General features: G+C 49.0%; 1 protein-coding gene across 2 annotated transcripts in view; it reads right to left on the reverse strand.

Moving 5' to 3' along the window:
* The window catches only part of NAB1 (NGFI-A binding protein 1), a 73,210-nt gene that overhangs the window by 26,867 nt on the left and 24,459 nt on the right, over positions 1 to 21,884 (reverse strand). The window contains exons 3-4 of one of the 2 annotated variants that reach the window (XM_026667997.2): positions 21,154 to 21,287; positions 13,399 to 13,450 (exon numbers count right to left, since the gene is read on the reverse strand). The exons of the other annotated variant lie outside the window; for it this stretch is intronic. Coding sequence (XP_026523782.1) covers positions 13,399 to 13,450; positions 21,154 to 21,287 — 186 coding nt within the window. The remainder of the gene's footprint in view (positions 1 to 13,398; positions 13,451 to 21,153; positions 21,288 to 21,884) is intronic. 2 annotated transcript variants of the gene reach the window in all.

Here is a 21,884-nt window from a genome sequence, read left to right on the forward strand (position 1 = left end):
GTTAAAAGGCACGTTTGAATTACCAGGGAGGGGCCAGAAATCCCTCAGTCGCAAGAGATAAACAAGTAGCTTCCTATCTGGTTCTATTTGCATCTTTCGGGTGCTGCCTCAGAGACTGTTTTGCAAACAAGAAAGAGAATTTGAGTAAGGAACTGTTGTTATTTTCTGGCTCTTCATTCACTGAAACAAAGGTTGATTCCCCTCTGTACATCGGAAGGAGAGAGACAGTCATAAAGAGGCCCAGTTCTACCGGAGTTTATGATGGTGGTCTCCAGGCAACAGAATCATAAATACTTTTTAGGACAGTGGTCACCAACCGGTGGGCCGCGAAAAAATTTTGGAAGGCCGCAGAGAAATGTCCCCCCAAAGCACCCCCCCAAAGCCCACCCACCGGCTCCCACCCTTCGGCTGAGCGCAAACCTGCAAAAAGCAGCACAGCCCTCGCTGGGCAGGATGAGGTAATGGTGCTATTGCAGCAAGAAGGGGCTGGTGGCACAGGCGGGCTGAAACAGCAATGAAAATGGCCAGAAGGTGCAGGAATACCATGCTGCTTGCATTTGCGCGGCACTCCCGCACCTTCCAGTTTGTCTCTCCTGGCCTGGGCTCTTCCTTGATGGCCACGGGCTGTAGGGACGGCCCAGGGCAAGAAAAGTACTGGCTGGTGGTGGTGGGAGTGGGCAAGTCTGTGTTCACCATCCAGTTCTGAGGTCTAGAATGGGGCGTTGGCATCCGTTTCCTCGTCCCTCTCGGCGCTCTGCTCTGCTGCCCCCTGTCCCACGGCCCCAGCCATCGCTGCTCATGGAAAGCATAGGAAAAGTGAGCAGAAACATAGCTCTTGCTGGGGCGAAAGAGCTGAGATCGAGGAAGGCACAGGCAAAAGACGGAAACTGCTGCCTTTGAAAAGCACTGTTTTCTGTTGCCTGTGCTTTCCAATCTCTGCTCTTTCGCCCCAGCGAGAGCTATTTCTGCTTGCTTGCTTTTCCTTGGGGGGGCGGGGGAACAGCAGAGATGTCAGGGCTGCTCTTCCCCCTCAGTAAGCCAGGCCTGGAGGAACATGAAGAATTGTGAGTGAGTGCCGGAGAAAGGCATGTTGGAAAAGCCAACACACATTTCCAGCGCTCTCTCCTCTGTCCCGAAGTAAGATTGAGTGGGGGGAAGGGTAGGAGGGAAGGAGAAGCCTGGCTGGCTTTCCTTTGGCATGGGGTGGGGGGAATAGACCAAATGCCCAGACCAAAAGAGCGCTGAGGAAGACGGGCTCCTAATAACCAGCCTGTTTGTGCAGGCGAGAGCTCTAACTTTTCTGGACTCAACACCCCCCTCCACACAGGGAGGGATCCTTCTCTGCTTGGAAGAGACAGGAGAAATCTGGAGCTTAGCCTCGGGGAGTCCTCTTATGTGGAGGCTGAAGGGCGGGTGTTGCCTGGTTATTAGGAGCCCCTTGGCGATTCCAGTCCGGCCCTCCTTCCCTCCCCCAACTCCAGGCAGCCACACCTGGCAAAGGAGGGAGAGGTTTCCTCTGAGATGGGGGAGATATGACTCTGCTTTTCTTCCATTTGAGGGGGAGCCGGTTCCTCCCCATACAGATCTTCCCAGCCTCCAGGCACCATGTGGCTTCTTAAATCCTCCCTCTTCCCCCCAGGATGAGAGGCCCCTCCTTTCCCTTCACTCTGTCCCACAGTTATGATTAAGCATTTACGATTGTGTTATAATTAAATAAGCATTTATATACATGTGTGTGTGTGTGTGTGTATAAACTTTTTAATATTAAATTTATTTTTAATATAAAAATAAAAATTTATATTAAATATATTATCTTTTTTTAAAAAAAATCATATTAGCGGTACTCGGGATTTAAAATTATGAGTTTGGTGGTCCCCGAGATCAAAAAGGTTGGCGACCCCTGCTTTAGGATGAACCATCTCCATAGAAACAGGTCACAAACCCTCCCTTAAAGAGGGAATCTAAATACAGCCTGTCATTTTTCTTTGCTCACAAAGCTGAAGAAACATTTCTCTTTGCTGGAATTAAAAGGGAGAAATCTCCTGAACATAGTTTGCTCAAAACACTGACTATTCCTCATAGGAGATTCCTAAATTCAGCAACCCCCTTGCAATGCAGTAAAAGGGTCCTAAGATTCTTAAATTCAGCAACCCCCTTGCAACGCAGCCCAAGGGTCCTAAATTCAGCTACCCACTTGCAGCTCCACCTCGTGGTCAAGTAGTGAATTTCACAGGAATTTCCTAAATTCAGCTACCCGCTTGCAGCACCACTTTGTGGTCAAGTAGTGAATTTCAACGGAGTCTCCTAAATTCAGCAACCCCCTTGCAACATAACCCAAGGGTCGAGTACTGAATTGCAATGCATTCAAGAGGCCAACCTGTGTACTGCACCAGCGTCTTCCAGACCTTGCAACGCACCCTCTAGTGGCCAACCAGAGAATTTCAACGGAGTCTCCCAAATTCAGTAGCTCCCTTGCAACGTAACCCAAAAGTCGAGTAAATTTCATCGGAGTCTCCTAAATTCAGCTACCCGCTCGCAGCGCACCCCAGTGGAAAAAAGGGGAATTGCACAAAAAACAACTAAATTTTCCAAAATTGAGGCCTAATCCCCAAAATCTTGAACTCAGTGATAAGAGTGGGGAGCAGAACAAAGATGTTCAATGAGGCTTCTTACCAAGCAAGGAGTAACTAACCTAAAGAAAGTTAACTGGTTCAAACTGATTTAAGAGGCAACCTTAACCCACACTTCTCTGTTAGAAACAACTATATGATCTTCGGTTCTGGCATATCATTCTTGTGAATTTTGTTTACAAACCCTGAAACTCTGATTGGGTGACAATCTTGACTTGGTTCTTTGAAATTCAGACAGGATTTTGACTTCATGTCTGCCTATTCTTGTTGAAAGCAAAGCTACCCAGGGAAGCTTTCTTTCCCAAAGATTGTTTTGATTTATACATTTATTTCCCTGTCTCACTTATCTACTCAGTCTTGAGTAAATTGGTATTCTCACTCTGCAACTGGTATGTGTTCGTGGTTTGCAACAGGACAGGGAAGGTTTAACCTGGCACTGATGCACAGTGGCCAAATTCTTAATATAAACACAGGTTTTGTGAACACTGATTTAACTTTTCTCCAACAGATATGTAGGCTCAACTTTTGATGAGGAGGCAACTGAAAAGTGCAATGATATTCCTGGTACCTTCCCTTCCCACCCATATTTTGGTACAATTTTTCCACCAATATCTGAGCAGACCTGAAATCAAAATCTCTTGGAAACCTGACAATCTAATTTGTTTCATATTTCATCTGATGTCCTGCTTTAAATTGAACTGAATGCCACAATCATTATGGAAATCCATTTTCCTCAATAGGCATTTATTGCTGAAACCCAACATTTGTTTTGCAAACTGTAGTTCATGTAACTACAGGGACACTGCAAATGGCTGTAAAGATGAGCCAATTGCCAGGCATCAAAAATGCGATTAACTATGGTATGTCTGTGTATTGGTATGTATGTTGCAACTATCGTATTGACAAAAAGGGTGGTAAGGAGCTCTGGAGAAGTCTCTTGTAACTTTGAACACTTGTTAAGCAACCAGTTAAGTTGAACACTACCAGTATTTATTCTATGTTTGTGTGGCAATTCTACCTGGCTTGAGAATTAAGTGATTCCTGCCTTACCAGTTTCAATCCTTATTGTGCTATCCCAGCCAGTCTATGGGAATTGGATATTTACTTAGGAATTATGAGCTGTCCCCTTAAGGGAATGCATCATGGTAAATGTAGTTAAAGGTATCCTGGGAAATGTAGTTCATGTCACATGGCCACATCTGTAATCCCGATTGGTCACTAATTTGACCCTTGATGGGCTGGGGGAGTTTTCCTCACTTTTTCCTGAATTCCCTAACTCATGGCAGCTGCTTTCTATTGCTACAAGATGGGTTAGGAGATAACCATCTTTTACCTACAAGGCAGATATACACAGGATTGGTCATTAAAGAAGAACTTCGTCACAAATGTGAGTTATGAGGATACCTGATGAACTAATAAATGTACTTTGTTATGGACATCTTATTGAGTTTATCTATCTGCATCTGCACAGCTTACAAATCCACCACTGTGCAGAAGACAGAAAACTTATATTAATAAATTTAGCGGGAAGAAAATAATGCATTTAAAGCATATTAAACCGTGTAAAATTCAAATACTAGAGGGAAGGGGAGATGTATCTGAATTAACACATGTGGCCAGCTGCCAAGCATCAGAAGCTTGAAAAATTGAAATGTCTATTTGGATCTATTTCAGGCTTGTATAAATAATAATAAGCTGTTAAAAACATGAGTCAAAATGCATCCAGCAAAACTAAAATCAAATATATGTGAGGTGATATACTGATGTTCCTGGTAACATTTGTTATTTGTGACTGTAAAAAATACAAAAGAAGGAACACTGGAAATATATTTGGAAAGCTATGTAGTACACAGCACTACTAATTACCGTATATACTCGAGTATAAGCCGAGTTTTTCAGTCCATTTTGTGCTGAAAAATCCCCTTCGACTTATACTCGAGTCAGATTCCCTCTGAAAAAAAAATGGTGTGGAGCTCCGGAGCTGGGCAGGCGCTTCCCTGCTTCCGTGTTTCCTTTGCAACTTTTAAGCATGGGGGTAATCGGAAGCAGAAAAGTTCTTGCATGAGGATATATTTTTCTTTTTTAACTGTTTTTAGGGGGGAAAGACCCACCGTCATGTGAGAATGCTCAGACACGAAATCTATCCGCCCGAAAATAAGTGTGTGTGTGTGTGGGGGAATTTTAACAGAGGGAAGATGTGGGAGAAGGCAAAGCGACGGAAGATCCTTCAGGGAAACTGAGGGGAGACTCACCCTTGGTCCAGTTGAGCCCCCTTCCCGCCCTAAGGAAGCAGAGGCAGCCAGCAAGGGCAGGCAAGCCCCACTTCACAGACTCTGTCCGTCCTCGCTCCCACCCAAAGCCACGAGTCCCCAATCGCGTGAGCCCAGAATCACCCTCCTCAGGAGGCAGCAACGATGGCGGTTTTCCCGAGACAAGAAGCTCCGCCGTGCAATGAAAGCGCCCTGGCTCTGGGCTCGCGGGCTCAGAAAACAACGCGAGCCGAGGTCGCTTTGGCTCCGCTCGGCTTCTCAACATCCGGCACCGCCCTGTTCTATGTGCCGGGCCGGCAAGTCCGAGCAGCCAGCGCGTGGAGCAGGACGGCGCCGGACATCGTTGGCTGCCTCTTTCGCAGCATGGGAGGCCTCCCGGCTGGCCAGCTGCTCTCCTCCTTCTCTGCCTGTTTGTTCTGTGTGACCAAGGAGGAGGGACCGGCCGGCTGGTTGGGGGGCTTTCTGCGCCGAGGCGGTTGCTGGTGTCCGGCTTTGCTCCGCTTCTCCGATGGTCGGCGCGGCCCTGTTCTTTACTTGGGCAGCCGGGCGCCTGCAGCGCCCACGGCGGCAACAGGCAGTTCCGCCCGGGCTCCGTTCAGGTGTCCGGCTGGGGCTGTTGGGAGTTGCTGCCGCCGGTGCAGCCCAGTCCTGCGTCGCCTCGGGAAGGGAAAGGCAAAGCGCTTTTTGCCTTTCCCTTCCCAGCTGGGGCTGTTGGGAGTTGCTGCCGCCGGTGCGGCCCCAGTCCCGTCGCCTCGGGAAGGGAAAGGCAAAGTCCATGCGGGACTGGGGCCGCACCGGCGCAGCAACTCCCAACAGCCCCAGCCGGGAAGGAAAGGCAAAAGCGCTTTGCCTTTCCCTTCCCGAGGCGACGCGGGACTGGGGCTGCACCGGCGGCAGCAACTCCCAACAGCCCCAGCTGGGAAGGGAAAGGCAAAAGCGCTTTGCCTTTCCCTTCCCGGCGGCGCACGCGGGACTGGGGCCGCACCGGCGGCAGCAACTCCCAACACCTGAGCGGAGCCGGGCGGAACTGCCTGTTGCCGCCGTGGGCGCCAGTGCGGCGCCCGGCTGCCCAAGTAAAGAACAGGGCCGCGCCGGACCATCGGAGAAGCGGAGCAAAGCCGGACACCAGCAGCCGCCTCCTCGGCGCAGAAAGCCTCCCAACCAGCCGGCCGGTCTCCTCCTCCTCGGTCACACAGAACAAACAGGCAGAGAAGGAGGAGAGCAGCTGGCCAGCCGGGGAGGCCTCCCGTGCTGCGAAAGAGGCAGGCGATGTCCGGCACCGTCCTGCTCCACGCGCTGGCTGCTCGGACTTGCCGGGCCTGGCACATAGAACAGGGCGGTGCCGGATGTTGGAGAAGTCGAGCGGAGCCAAGCGACCTCGGCTTGTGTTGTTTTCTGAGCCTAGAGCCAGGCGCTTTCATTGCATGGCAGAGCTTCTTGTCTCGGGAAAACCGGGCATCGTTGCTGCCCCCTGAGGGGAGGGCGATTCTGGGCTGCGCGATTGGGGGACTTCGTGGCTTTGGGTGGGTGGGTAGGTGGGAGTGAGGACGGACGGAGTCTGTGAAGCGGGCTTGCCTGCCCTTGCTGGCTGCCTCTGCTTCCTTAGGGCGAAGGGGCTCATCTGGACCAAGGGTGAGTCTCCCCTCAGTTTCCCTGAAGGATCTTCCGTTGCTTTTGCCTTCTCCCTACATCTCCACTCAGGTGTCCGGCTGGGGCTGTCGGGAGTTGCTGCCGCCAGTGCGGCTCCGGTCCGCATTACCTTGGGAAGGTGGGGCAAAACCAGGAGCCACTGAGCCTGAGCCTCCGGTGCCGCTGCTGCTGTTGCAAAGCGCTGCCGCGGCTCTTCCTTTTGCCTTTCCCTTCCGAGGCGACGTGGGACTGGGGCGCGCCGGCGGTGCGACTCCTGACTCAGGGGCCTCCGAGGAGGGGAAGAGAGTGACTCCTGCCTCCGCTGTCATCATCTTCTTCTTCTTTTGGGTTAGTGAATCAATTAAACCTTTCATGATAGTGAGATCGTTTCCCAAATTAATTATTTTTATTTTTGAAATTTACCAGTAGCTGCTGCATTTCCCACCTCGGCTTATACTCGAGTCAATAAGTTTTCCCAGTTTTTTTGTGTAAAATTAGGTGCCTCGGCTTATATTGGTAGACTTATACTCGAGTATATACGGTACTTTACTTAGATAGATAAATCTTATATTTAAGACTTTCTGTTCAGTGCAATATTGGAGTAAGTCCTTAAAGTGAGTATACAAATGAAAAAACTTTCAAAGTGAGAACAATCAATGGAACAGCTTTCCTCTGGAAATTATGGGTGCACTATCAATGGAGTCTTCTAGAAGAGACTGGACAATAGGATCTCCTGCCATAGGCAGGGGTTTGGACTAGAATGGGCGTTGGTAGAAGTTACCCTGAACGCCCTTTCTATCTATGCTGCGAGAGAGCCCAGGATGGGTTGACTCCTTCCTATGATGTCATTTAGCTGAGTCTGTACTAAGATATAAAAGCCAGCCCCCCGGAAGAGACCCCAGCTTTGGTGAAGATACTTGACAGACTGAAAGGTGTGTCTGAAAGCACAAATGAATACAGAAATATGACTTACCCTCTCCGGACGAATCAAGGGAGGGGCTGGGATCTCTCGCAGCATAGATAGAAAGGGCGTTCAGGTAACTTCTACCAATGCCCATTCTCCTCCATGCTGCATCGAGAGCCCAGGATGGGACATACCAAAGCTTGCATGTCCACAGGTGAGTCCTCGTCCGGCTCATCACACCGACTGTTGAACCATTCATTGAAGCACCCGTCTGTCGAAGGCTGCAGTTGCCGAGGCAAAGACATCCAGACGGTAGTATGTCCACGTGGCCGCATGACAGATCTCCTCCAAGGGTGCTTGGGTCGCCCAGGCAGCCGAAGTGGCTGCGTTTCTGGTAGAGTGCGCCGTCAGACCTCGAGGAACTGGAAGGGCCACAGCTTTGTAGGCCTGCTCAATGCAAGATCTGACCCACCTGCTAATAGTAGGAGAAGAGGCCTTGTGCCCCAAGTGAGAAGGGAAAAGGAAACAAAATTGCTTCAGACTTCCTGAAGGAAGTGTGCTTAATGTATATTCTAAGAGCCCTACCTACGTCTAGCGAGTGCCACTGCTGCTCTAAGTCATGGTGCGGGAGGGGGCAGAAGCCAGGCAACATAATGTCCTGGGACCTGTGAAACAGGTGTTAACCCTTGGAATAAATGAGGGGTCCAGACTGAGGACAACCCTATCATCGTGAAAGGAACAAAGGTCCTGTCTGATGGAAAGAGCAGCGAGCTCTGATACCCGCCTGGCTGAAGTGATGGAAACAGGGAACACTACCTTCAGAGTCAGGAAACAGAGAGACAATGTTCTAAGGGGTTCAAAAGGGGGCTTTGTAAGGGCATAAAGGACCACATGAAGATCCCAGGAAGGATACCTGTGAACCACCGGAGGGTGCAGGTTGGAAGCTCCTTTCGAAAACCTCCTGACTGAAGGGTGATGGGATTAGGAAGGAAGCGAACCCCATGAAAGAACTGAGGAGAGGGCCTCAACCTGCCTGCGTAAGGTGTTGGGGGCCAAACCTTTCTCCAGATCATGCTAAAGGAATCTAAGAACCTCTGCCAACTGGGCTAAAGTGGGAGAGAGAGACCCTCCCTAAGGCACCATCGGGAAGGGCCTTCCAGGTGGCATCATAGATGTGCCTTGTGGGAGGTTTGCGAGATGCCAGGATAGTGATGATGACCCTTTCAGGAAGATCAGCCACCTCTAGCCGCTGCCGCTCAAGTGCGACATGGTCAGCTTGAGCCACTGGGGCTCCGAGTGGAGCAGAATCCCCTGATGAAGGGAGATTAGATGGGCTGGGATCCTCCAAGGAGAAGCCACCGACAGGTTGACCAGATCCACAAACCAGGGCGTCCTTGGCCAATAGGGTGCCAGGAGGAGCTCCGCTCGTTCCTCCAACATCTTCCGAATTACTGCTGGAATGATGGGAATGGGGGAAAGGCATAGAGGAGACTTTTGGGCCATCTGCACCGAAGGGCATTGGTCCCCTCCGCTCCCTGGCAAGGAAACATGGTGAAGAATCTGGTGACCTGGGCAATTTGAGGAGTGGAGAAGATCCACCTCCTTCTGAATCTGAGGGAAAGGTCCCTGAATAGAGAAGGAGGAATAGACCATTCTGCCTGGTCGACCAGGCTCCTGCTGAGCCAGTCGGCCTGGGAGTTGTTGATTCCGGAGAAGTGGTCCGCCGAGATTGACAACAGGTGTTGCTCTGCCCATAACCCCAACCATAGAGCCTCTCCCATGAGGGCTCTGGACCTCATCCCCCCCCCCCACCGGTTGACATGAGCCATGGCGGCCATGTTGTCCATAAGGACTAGAACATGAGAGCCAGTCACTGAGTGCCTGAAATGCTTGAGAGCTAGAAAAATGGCTCTGAGCTCTAGCCAATTTATGGGAAGGGCCTGCTCTGACCTGGACCAAGGTCCTGAGCTATCTGGCCCTGCATATGGGAACCCCAACCCAGGAGGCTGGCATCGGTGGTTATCACTACCCTGTCTGGGACCCTGAAAAGGAGTCCCTTCCAGATTAACGGGGAACAACACCAATTGAGAGATCTCCAGATTTGTGGCGGGAGCGGGACCTTGATGGATGAGTGGCTGGTTCCTGCTCGTTGGTAGGGAAGCAGGAACCATTAGAGTGGACAGGAGTGGAAAAATCCATGGCTCTGGAGATATGACAGGGTAATTTGCAGATCCCGATGGGCTACATGGATGAAGGAGAACAGAATCAAAATGTTGTCCAAGTAGCATTGGATCCTCACTGGAAAAGAAAGCAGAGATGCCATCAATGCTGCCAGAACCTTCGTGAAGACCCTTGAAGCCGATGAGAGGCCGAAGGGAAGTGCTCGATACTGGTAATGGGTATTCTGATAACAGAAACGGAAAAACTGGCGATGATGAGGCCAAATGGGGATGTGGAGGTAAGACTCCATGAGATCAGTGGAAGAGAGGAGATCGCCCTCCCGAACACTGTCTAAAAAGAATGCAGAGTCTGCATTTTAAATAGCCTGTATTTTACAAATTGGTTGAGAAATTTTAAATCAAGGATGGTTCGCTACCCCCCCCTGAGGCTTTGGGAACGATGAAAGGCGAGCATAAAGCCCACGTCCCCATTGAGAGGGGGGAACAGGTTTGATTTTTTGCGGGGGGGGTGCATTAGGAAGTCCAATTGTAATCCTGACCTAATAGTGCTGAGCACGTAGGCATCCGCCGTTGACTCCTCCCATTTGGAGGCAAAGAAGGCTAGGCGACCTCCGATGGGTGGGGAGAATGAGGGATTACTTAGAGCGACGGCAGGAACAACTCCCACCCTCCCCAAAGGGCTGTTTACCAGTATAAGGAGCTGGGCGATAGTCGGCTCTCTTCCCAGAGGAAGAGAGAATTTTACGTTTATCTCTGGTTTCGATGAGATAAGGTTCCAGAGCATCGCCAAAAAGCTTATCGCCCATGAATGGAACTGAAACCAGCTTCCATTTACGGCGTGACTCCGCCTGCCAATTTCTGAGCCATAACAGTCTTCTTGCTGCTACTGAAGATGCCATGGCCCTAGATGCAAATTTGGCGGAATTGAGAGTGGCATCTGCAGTGAATTCCGCCGCTGCGATAATCTTATTAAGGCCTTGGTGAGACCGAAGGTCAGATGTAGGCAATCTAATCTGGAGTTGGTGCAGCCACCATATGGATGCCCACGTGAGTGCCAGAAAATGGGAACGAGGCCAGAACCAGAATGTCAACAGAAGGCACTGCCAGGGAATTGTCCAGGGCTGCGCTGATGTTGTAGAAATGCTTATCCAGAGAAGATGGGCGAGGACCTGCCGAAGGGGAAGCGCACTGTTCCTGGACCATGTCCAGGAACAAAGTGGCAGAAAGCAAAACCCCTGCACGCACTACAGGCTTGGAGAAGAATGAGTCTCCCTGGCTAGAGGGAATTCCTTGTGGCTCGGGAGCCACTTCCTCTGGCGACAGCTTGGCAGTGACCAAGGCCATGCTGATTAATGGCCTGAAGAGAGAAGGATTGAAGACCAATGCAGAGGATGTCTGCTCTGGGTGAGAGTCCTCTTCCTCTGAAGATTTTGGTTAAAGGTCTCGCCCTCTTCACGTTCTGAATGAGAGGAGTAACTGTGTTCAGATGGTGAAGCCCTTCCCTCCTCTCATCAACCTCCTCCCATTCTGGTAGAGAAGAATGGACCCTGAGGTCCTGGGGCCTGTGTAAATCAGGGTGATTAGGCAACTTATAGATTGAGAAGGGAGAAGGGCCTGAACCCTTTCCTGAGGTCGAAGGATTTGCTTGAAGCCCTCAGCCAATCCCTGCCTAATGGCCAATGAGACAACATCTTGGATATCCCCTAGTCTATGCTCAAAGGTAGAGGCAGAAGGCTGAAGGCCCGCTGCTGAGAGAGTGAAGGCCTAGATTGAGAAGAGGTTCGAGGTCTGGAGGGAGGGGGAGGAGCATAGGGCCCAGAAGCCTGTTGGAAATAAGGCCCAGATCTGCTTAGATCCTTGTAGGATCATTGTACTGCAGAAGCCTCAGGAGACCAGGATGGAGGATGGAAAGGCTCATAGATAACGTCTTCTCCCCTGGGAGGGCTTGGCTGGGGCCCACAGGTATCACCTGAAACATGATGTAGTTGCACTCCCTTCTGTTGAATAGTTCTGTTGAACTGCCTCTCTAGGGCTGCATGTCTGCGCTTTTCTGCCCTCAACTCAGCCTGAGTTGCCTTCTTAGGGGCTAGAGCTTTAGCTCTGATTTTAGCAGCCACCTCCCTCTGGACTGATTGGGTGCGTTGCCTACAACCTTTTCTCTTATTGGCTTAAGAGACTGTTCCACTGGAGGGGGGGACTCTGCCTGACCCTTATCTTGCTCCATTTGCAGAATAAAGGCTCTTACGATGGAAAGAAACTGTTTGTAAATTTGTTGGATTAAGCCCCTTAGCGTATAAATTGGCCCCCGGTCTTACAAAATGGCCGCTCACCTCATGGTGGAAAGCTTCAATTCAAGATGGCCGCTGACTATGGGAAACAGGCTCCGAGATCGAAGAATTTCTCCTTAGGCTATAAAGAGCCCAGAGTGAAGTCAGCAAAGGAAAGGGCAGCCTCTGGCCACACAATCAGCTGGCTGACACTGGTATCGGTTTGCCGATCGCTTTTTAAAACCGCTCAAACCGCAGGCATGGGGGAGGTCTACAGACGCTGCCCAACTTGCCTGAACAGCACTCTGGCAACGCTGCTCCCAACGCTGCAGGAGAGAGAGCCTGCTCTCCTGGAAGAGCAGCTGCCCAGATCCTGGGAGCTGCTGAAGTGAGGAAAAAAGGTACTGAAGATCGCTGGTGAGTGCTATTTACAGACCCTCAGCTGGCTGAAGCTGTTGTCGGTTTGCCGATCACTTTTTACGACCGCTCAAACTGCAGGCATGGGGGAGGTCTACAGACGCTGCCCAACTTGCCTGAACAGCGCTCTGGCAACGCTGCTTCCAACGCTGCAGGAGAGAGAGAGAGAGCCCTGCTCTCCTGGAAGAGCAGCTGCCCAGATCCTGGGAGCTGCTGAAGTGAGGAAAAACGGTACTGAAGATCGCTGGTGAGTGTTATCTAACAGAAGCGTTCAGAGACACAGCTACTGACTGAAAGGAGCTGAGTCAAAAGCTGGGGTCTCTTCCGGGGGCTGGCTTTTATATCTTAGTACAGACTCAGCTAAATGACGTCATAGGAAGGAGTCAACCCATCCTGGGCTCTCGATGCAGCATGGAGGAGAATAACTTTTAAGATTCCTTCCCACCCTGATGTTCTATATTCTATACTGTTGAAAAATCATCAATAGTGTTGATAGAAATAAGTTTTAATTATGTATTTTTCTTCACCCCAACTCCTTCTTTTAGCCCATTTTGTTGAGTTGATTTGAGAGAGAGAGTGTGACTAGCCCAAAGTCACCTAGCTGGCTTTCATGCCTGAAGTGGGATTAGAACTTACAATCTCCTGGTTTCTAGGACAGCACTTTAACCACTACATCAAACTGATTCTTAATTATCATAAAAACAGTCATTTTAAACTAACATAATTTTTTATATTATTGAGAAGTGACTTGAATTGATTTTCATTTTAAATATCTTACACCACTTTTTAAGGCAAAGATAGTTTACAAGTTCATTTTTATAAATAGACTAAAAAATAATGCCATCCTACTCCATTTTCTTTCTCCAATGGACTTCACAAACGTCTTCCCATTATTTGTGATGATAATCACCATCTACAGAACCTTCATAAAATAGCCTTGGGAAAATTGGATTCTATTTACTTCAGAATATTTCTGGGAATATTTTAGGGAAATAGGTATCTTGGTGAAGTGACCTGTTTGACTGTTAGTATTTGTTTGTTTCCTCTTACAAGTCAGTTTTAGTAGCCACAGCTAGATAGAAGAAGTTAAAAGTACAATACCTCTATCTTAATTCTTTTTGGTGACAGTTCATCCCTTTCTCCACATTTAGACCTAGGAGATGAAAAGATATATATTTTTAACAGGAATGTGTGCATATGTTTAGAAAAACTATTGCAAAACACCTGCCTTGGAAATTATGCCTCTCTGAATTTATCTTCATTTAATTTATTCATTAGCTTCTTTGTTCATTTGCACAAATTTTATACTGTCTCAATCTGGGAGTCTTTAATTTTAAGACAGCTTCACAGTTAGGCAATGTACATGTAATGGCCTTGAGAGACAAGAGGAAGAGCTGCTACCAAGACAGTGGCCAGATAAAAGAAACTTAACTTTGGTGTACGTATAACTCTAACTTGAGAAAACATCTCAGACAAAACTCTCCCTAGTTCTTATGAAGATAAAGGGAGGGAGGGGGAAGCACATCGAGACTTCAAGGTAGACCAGACTAGGGAAGGTCTTGTCTAAACATTGTCTCATGTTACAGTTCTACTCTGAACTCAGGTTTCTTTTAACTGAACACCGTCTTGGTTGGGACTCTTCTTCCTGTCCTTCAATACATTAGGTCCACTAGCACTGGATTGCACCAACTAGGGCAAGGGGAGAGAAAGTGACTTCCTATAAGCAATCCTCCCTAAACATATGACAGATGAGAAAGATTTTTACCCTCTCTGGGAATACCCAAATAGTCTTTGACGAAAAAAAAAGGTATTTAAAAAAAGTGCTGTGGATATGTAAATGTTTCCATGTTCCCAGTGGTGGGATTCAAATAATTTAACAACCGGTTCTCTGCCCTAATGATTTCTTCCAACAATCAGTTCACCAAACTGCTCAGGCACTTAACAACCGGTTCTCCCAAAGTGGTGCGAACTGGCTGAATCCCACCACTGCATGTTCCCAACAAAGAAGTATGATGCAGTTGTTTGCAGTTAAATTGGGCGTTGGTACCTACCTGATACGCCAGTTCTCGTCGAGCTGCGTAGAGCATCCAGATAGTGGGAGGTGCTCTAGTCTTCACTCTGACAGGCTGAGCTATAATTGAGGAACGCTCTTCCTCCTCCACGTGACTCCTCCATGCGTTCCCCCAGTTTTACGAAGACGAGAAGACAACAGCTATCCTCTCATGTCAACTATATTACAAGACTCAACTCTGAACTATATACATCATTGGCCGAAACAGGATTCCCCCCCCCCCAGATGGACCAATTAGGGTGGGGCTGGATGCTCTACGCAGCTCGACGAGAACGGGTGTATCAGGTAGGTACCAACGCCCATTCTCCGTTGAGCTGCTGCGAGCATCCAGATAGTGGGACATACCAAAGCCTGGCTTGTCCTACGGGAGGGACTCTGTCTGGTCCGGAATCACCTCTGGATCGTTTGCCACCTGTTGAAGGACTCGCCTGCCAAAGGAAGCCTCAGCTGAGGCGAAAACATCGATTTTATAGTGGCGTATGAATGGAGATGGATACGCCCAGGTAGCTGCTCGACATATGTCCTGAATTGATGCCTGAGTAGCCCAGGCAGCCGAGGTGGCCGCACTCCTTGTAGAGTGAGCGGTAATGCCACTAGGGACAGGAAGAGCCTGTGCTATATAGGCCTTGGATATAGTAGCCCTAATCCAACGGCCAACAGTAGACGGGGAAACCTTGCAACCCAGCGTCTTTGGTTGAAAGACAGGAATAAGGATTCTGATTTTCTGATTGATTGAGTACGGTAGATGTAAATACGAAGAGCCCTTCGCACATCAAGAGTGTGCCACTGCCTTTCCCTTTCTCGAGAAGGCTTGGGGCAAAAATTAGGTAGGATCAATTTCTGGGATCTGTGAAAGGCCGAGTTGATTTTAGGCATAAAGGCGGGGTCTGGTCTCAGGACCACCCGATCAGCGTGGAAGACGCATAAATCCTTTCTCACGGATAGAGCTGCTATTTCAGATATCCTTCTTGCTGATGTTATCGCCACCAGGAACACCACTTTGAGTGTGAGGAACTGAAGTGGCGCCTCCCTGAGAGGTTCGAAGGGAGGTTTAGTTAATGCCATAAGAACTTTATTAAGATCCCAGGTAGGATACCTGTGAATCACCGGAGGGCGTAGATTGGAAGCCCCTCTAAGGAAGGACCTTATGCGAGGGTGGTGTGAGAGTGAGCCAGAAGAACGACTAGAGATCACCGTTGCCAGGGCTGCGACCTGCCTTCTCAGAGTGTTGGGGGAGAGACCCATATCTAGCCCGGCCTGTAGGAAGGCTAGGAGTTGGGCGATTGAAGGCGAGAGCGGATCCACGGACGACTTACGGCACCACTGACAAAAGATATTCCAGGTTGCGTCATAAATGCGAGTAGTCGAAGGCCGCCTTGCTGCCAAGATGGTATTGATGACCTGGGCCGACAAACCCTCATCCTTTAATCTTTCCCGCTCAACCTCCAGACGGCTAGCTGAAGCCACTGCGGGTCTGGATGCTGAAGAGGACCCTGGGACAGAGAGATCCTGTCGAGGGGGATCCTCCATGGTGGGGCCACTGATAGATTGCGAAGATCCGCAAACCACGGTCTCCTGGGCCAAAACGGGGCTATCAGGAGGACCTCTGCCTGTTCGAGGATCAATTTCTGAATCACCCTGGGTATCAGCGGGAGGGGTGGGAAGGCATATAGAAGCCCGGTGGGCCAGGGGCAACGCAGGGCATCGTGATTCTCTGCGCCGTCGGCAGGATAACGAGAGAAGAACCTCGGTGTCTGGGCGTTGAGAGGAGATGCGAAAAAGTCCACCACGGGCTGACCGAATCTCGCTGCTGCCTCCCTGAATAAGGAGGGGTGCAGGCGCCATTCCGATTGGTCCAGCTTGGCCCTGCTTAGCCAGTTTGCTTGGACGTTCGAGACCCCCGAGATGTGCTCTGCCCTGATGGATAAGAGATGTCTTTCTGCCCATCGACAGATTCGCTCGGCCTCTCTCATGAGACGAATGGAATGAGTGCCCCCTTGACGGTTGATGTGGGCCTTGGTGGTAGTGTTGTCTGTTAAAACCAGAATGTGACGGCCTCGTACCTGAGGGAGGAAGGCACGTAGAGCCAGATATACTGCATGCAGCTCCAGCCAGTTGATGCTGCAGCGTCGCTCAGTTGTTGACCAAGTTCCCTGGGCTGAAAACGACTGCATGTGAGCTCCCCATCCGTAAAGGCTGGCATCTGTTGTGAGAGTGACCCTCTGGGGCTCCTTGAAGAGATGACCTCGGTTGGTAGACGGTCTTGTCCACCAGAGAAGCGGCGAGAACCCTTGGGGGACCTTCACCACGAGACCTGAGTTGCTCCTTCCGGAACGTTGGTAAGGCAGGAGGAACCACTGCAGGGATCTGGAATGTAAACGTGCCCAGGGAATAATTGATATACAGGAGACCAACTTTCCAAGCAGCTTGGATAGGTTTAGTAACGAAGCCCTTTTATTTTGCCTGATTGTCTTGATAGCTTTTTGTATACTGGTGAATCTCTCTTGGGAAAGGAATACCCTCCCTTGAACTGAATCAATTACAGCTCCCAGATGCGCTATACGGGTGGAAGGATTAAGCTGGCTCTTTTCCCAGTTAACGAGGAATCCATGAGCCTGAAGCACTGAGAGGGTAATCTTAGTATCACTCTCAGCCTGATGTCGGGTAGGAGACAGAATAAGGATATCGTCAAGGTAGCAGTGAATGCGAATAGGGAAGTGTCTAAGGTGCGCTGCCTGGGCCACCAACACCTTGGTAAAGGTCCTCGGGGCCGAGGCAAGACCGAAAGGAAGGGCTACGTACTGGAAATGTTGATTGTTATAGCAAAATCTCAGATACTTGGAATACAAGGGGTGAATGGGTACATGGAGATAAGACTCAGAGAGATCGATGGAAGTGAGCCAGTCTCCCTTCCTAATACCCTGTAAGATAGACTGAAGTGTGTGCATCTTGAATTTGTGATGAACAACATAGCGATTGAGCCTCTTTAGATCTAAAATGGGTCTCCAACCCCCGGAATGCTTCGGGACCAGAAAGAGGAGGGAATAAAAACCCTCTCCCCGCTGTGACAAGGGTACAGGCTGGATGGCCTTGATACTGGAAAGATGAGTGACAGCGGCCGCCATGAGAGCCCGCTTAGTCGGGTCCCTGGAAAGGGGAGAAACCATAAAGTGCTCCGGAGGAGGCGATTGAAACTGAAGAGGGAGACCAAACCTTACAGTATCCCTAACCCAGGAATCAGACGTGGATAAGTCCCACTGGTCGGCAAAGTACTTAAGGCGACCGCCAATGGGATAAGAAGTTGAAGGGCTACCTGGGACGGCGGGAGCTTTATTCCCAGCGCCCGGAAGGGTCTCCTGTAGGAGCCTCCCTTCTATTTCTATCCTCGAGTCGCTCCGGTCCTGATAGGTTGACCGGAACATCGGGAGCCCTGATACCTGGGGGTGAAGGCCGGTGGAAAGGAAGATCGAAAGGAGCCCCTCCAAAAGGACTGAGACCCTCTAGACTCTTGCCTTCGAAAAAGAGATGGAAGGAAATTCTTCTTATTCCGGCTCTCCATCAGCAATGGATCAAGTGCTGGGCCAAACAATTTTCCCCCTGACAAAGGAGCTGAGGCTAATTTGGCTTTGTTCTTGACATCGGCCTGCCAGTGCCGAAGCCATAGTAACCTACGTGCAGAGACGTGCGAGGAGATGGCCCTAGTGGAAAATTTTACGGAATGAAAGGTGGCATTGGCCACGAACTCTGCTGCGGCCGTTAGTTTTGCAATGTCCTGATGTGCCCTAGTGTTTGAAGGGGGAACATGCTGTCTTAACTACCTGAGCCACCTGATAGAAGCTCGGGTGAAGAATGATGCGGCTGTGGCCGACCGGATGGCCCAAGCATCCGACTGGTGCGCTCGCCGTAAAGCCATCTCAGCCCGCTTATCCTCCGGCTTCAGCGCTTCTAAAGCGTCGGTGGGGTTGGATGAGGATGCTAGCCTCACTATTGGATCATCTACCTCCGGAGTGTTTAGCATGTTGGAAAACTCCGAGTCGAGATTGAACAACCTCTTGTCTTGACTGGAGGGAGCAGGAGGGGGCCCTGCAGAGGCCCATTGTCTAGCGACCAAATCAGAAAAAATTGGGGGAGTTGGAACGACCTCGGTTTCGATGACCGGCTGTCTGAAAACTGAGTCTTCTGGTCCCCCCGGGATCACCGGTGATGGTTCAGGAGGAGCCTGGGGAATCAGGCCCGAGACATTCTTTGCCTTGAATAACAAGGACTTAAACAAGTGAGGCTTAAATAAGCCTACGAATACTGGCTGGTCAGGGGAAATGCCCTCGTCCTCGGACATCTCCCCTTCCATGGGGTCTACCTCGAAGAATGGTTCTGAATACTGGATCGACCCCCTGTCTGAACCTTCCTCTTCCCTGAAGGGTTCAAACCCCATTTCTTCCTCTTCCTGGCTCACCCCCCCTTCCAGGAAGGGGGCTTCCACTTGGGAAGGTACCTGACCATGATGCGATGGCGGTCTGGAGAGAGATCTTCCGGACATCAACTCGACCTCGGGTGCCATTGTTTGGGATCCTGTTCTGGACAACTGCTGCATGCCCTCTGCTATTCCTTGTTTGATAGCCAGCTGCATCCACTCTCTAATGCTGTCCGGAATAATGGATGAGGACGGGTTTTCTGGACGCAAGCCTGCAACGGTTGGTGTGAAAGTCGCTTCAGGCCGAGTGGTCTGGAGGCTTCGAGCAGGAGAACTGCGCCTAGAAACAGAAGGTTGTTCTGGCAAAGGAAGAAGGTGAGTAGAAGTAGAGGGGGTAGGTGGGGCTGGTGGTACAGACTGAGATTCCCTAGAGCGTCTATCAAACTCCTTCTCCAAAGCCTTGTGACGCCTTAGGGCATCCCTTTGAGAGGCTTTGGAAGATTCCTCGGTCCGCTTGCGCAGATGGTGTGTCTTTGCCTTAGCCTTCAAAGAAGGACCTCTGGGATTTTCTTCTGCCATAATAAATCCTGAATAAGATAATATTAATACAAAGGCGGTTGGCACGCCTAGGAGTTCGGCCTAGCTGTGGGCCGGCTACCTTAACGTTGGGCTGCGTCCCCTTTTGGTAAAAAGTTTTTGTGTTATTTGTATTTTATTTATTTATTAATTTATTTTTTTATTTTTATTTTTTATTTTTGAATAAAAAAGGATCAAAAATAGGCCAAAAACTAAACCATAAGGTAATTCAAAAAAAGGATAAACTGTAAAAGAACCAATAGATCGAATGAACGCTGGAGCCAGGCAAAAATGATCTAAAGAAAGAGTAAAAAATTAGAAGAATATATATATATATATATATATATATATATATATATATATATATATATATATATATATATATATATATATATATATATATATATATATATGGAAGAATCCTAATGGCCTCCTGAGACAGCCTCCCAACACCAATGGGAAGTAGGTGCCTCTCCTCCACCTCTGAGTCGCTAGTGTAACCAACCAATTGAACTAAAACAGGGCAGCAGGGCACGGAACCACAGACCCCTTTAAAACCACAAGGAACTTCAATCAGGCCTGCCGGTCCTGTTCTAAGCCTCTCAAAATCGTCGCAGCAAAAACGAAAGTGAAAAACAAAAAAAACAAAATGGCGGCCGGCCACGGGCGCACCCAAAATGGCCGCCAGAACCAGCACTCACTCAGAGGGGAGGAAAGCCCTCGATAACAGTAAAAAACTGCCGGAAACTAGGCAGAACGAGGGGCCTGAGAGAGCAGAGCTCGCCTCTCTCCTGCGTTCGTGGGGGAAGGCGCAACGAAGCGCTATGCAGCGCCAGCACAAGCCGCTGTGAGGAACGACACAGCTTGGAAACGGCAGGCACCAGAGTGAGGGGGGTAGGGGGGGCGAAAGGGCCCTAAACCCCCCAATCTCCCCCTGAGGGGCGAAAATAAACGACCCCTTCTATATCCCGGACAATCCAAAAGCGCAGGGACCGGAGGAAACAAGGAAAAATTCAAACCTGAACAATATTAAAGAGAAATCCCAATTCGGCCAAGGAGCGAAATGTTAAAGCTGCCTGTCTCTGCGAGGCTGAGCTAAAACTGGGGGAACGCATGGAGGAGTCACGTGGAGGAGGAGGAGCGTTCCTCAATTATAGCTCAGCCTGTCAGAGTGAAGACTAGAGCACCTCCCACTATCTGGATGCTCGCAGCAGCTCAACGGAGAATGTCTAATCCCCTCTGCTCAAAAAAAGGCTGAGATAGGACACAGAATGGTGTCAAAATATATTAACATTCTCAGTGTAGCAAGAATGCACCAGCATTCACACCTCCCATCCGGTTCATACATTTGTATGAGGCCTGTGAAACCATAAACTGATCATAAGGCAGAAAGATTGTAAACTGATTTCTAATACCTCGTAATGTACCCATTTCAAGTTAAGTTTATTTATTTATTTATATTTATTTGTCAAAAGCTTACAATATAACAGAAACAAAAATAAACATAAGTTTAAATGCAAGAAATAGGAACTAATAATTGGGGACAATAGGACAGGGATGGTAGGCACGATTGTGCGCTTATGCATGTCTCTTACAGATCTCTTAGGAATGGGGTGAAGTCAATAGAGGTTAGTTTGAGGGTAAAGGAGTGGGGGTTTGAGCAGGTGACAACAGAATCAGGTAGTGAGTTCCAGACATTGACCACTCTGTTGCTGAAATCGTACTTCCTGCAATCGAGTTTGGAGAGGTTTACATTTAGAGTTTATATCTGTTGTTTTTTTTAAAAAATGTAGCTTACTTGGTGGTCCGGTAAGTGTACTTGTATGTAACTTCTCGAGAGATCTGCCGTGCCAGAGCAAAGAGTTCATCCCTCCGGGTTAATAGTGCATTATCCTTGACACATAACTGAGCAGCTGCTTCATTTACTGTGAGCTAAAAAAACAACATACAAAAAAACATTGGCTCATTAGCACATCAGTCCTGGAAGAATGATCTAACTCTATAATACCTGTGGCACTGCTCAAAACATTAGCTATAGGAAGCTGGATGGCTGTCTTCAGCTTTGTTACTAATTTCTAATAACTTTTTTCCTGGAAGGAAGCAGTCCTTCCAACTCACTCACCCAACAGGTCTTAAGTTTACTTTAAAAAAAAAAGATTAGTATTTATAATAGATACCTACTGAAACTATTTAATATCAACAAAACATAGTTCTCACTGAGAGTAAGGCTATTTTTTAAGAAAGTCTAGACTTACTTGATAGTAATTATGTGCCAGTATATAAGTAAACAATGATGGAAAATAATCAGATTTTCCAGATCCGATTTTTGTTAGAATCATGTCCATCAACTATAGCCAAGTGCAAAATAACCTTACATTCAATTAATGATAGTTAGGGAAGGTGCCAGCTTTGGAAGCCATATTAACACCAGACGCTTCCACACTGCCACATTCTTGAGCCTGGGAAAAGGGAGGGGGAATTTCTTGGAGTGTATGTGGTTAGACATAAAAGCATTCTTCTTCTAAGTCA

The sequence above is a fragment of the Notechis scutatus genome, chromosome 1 (assembly GCF_049901735.1).
Source record: "Notechis scutatus isolate UNSWTSFEM ecotype Mainland chromosome 1, rNotScu1.2, whole genome shotgun sequence".
NCBI classification, from domain to species: domain Eukaryota; kingdom Metazoa; phylum Chordata; class Lepidosauria; order Squamata; family Elapidae; genus Notechis; species Notechis scutatus.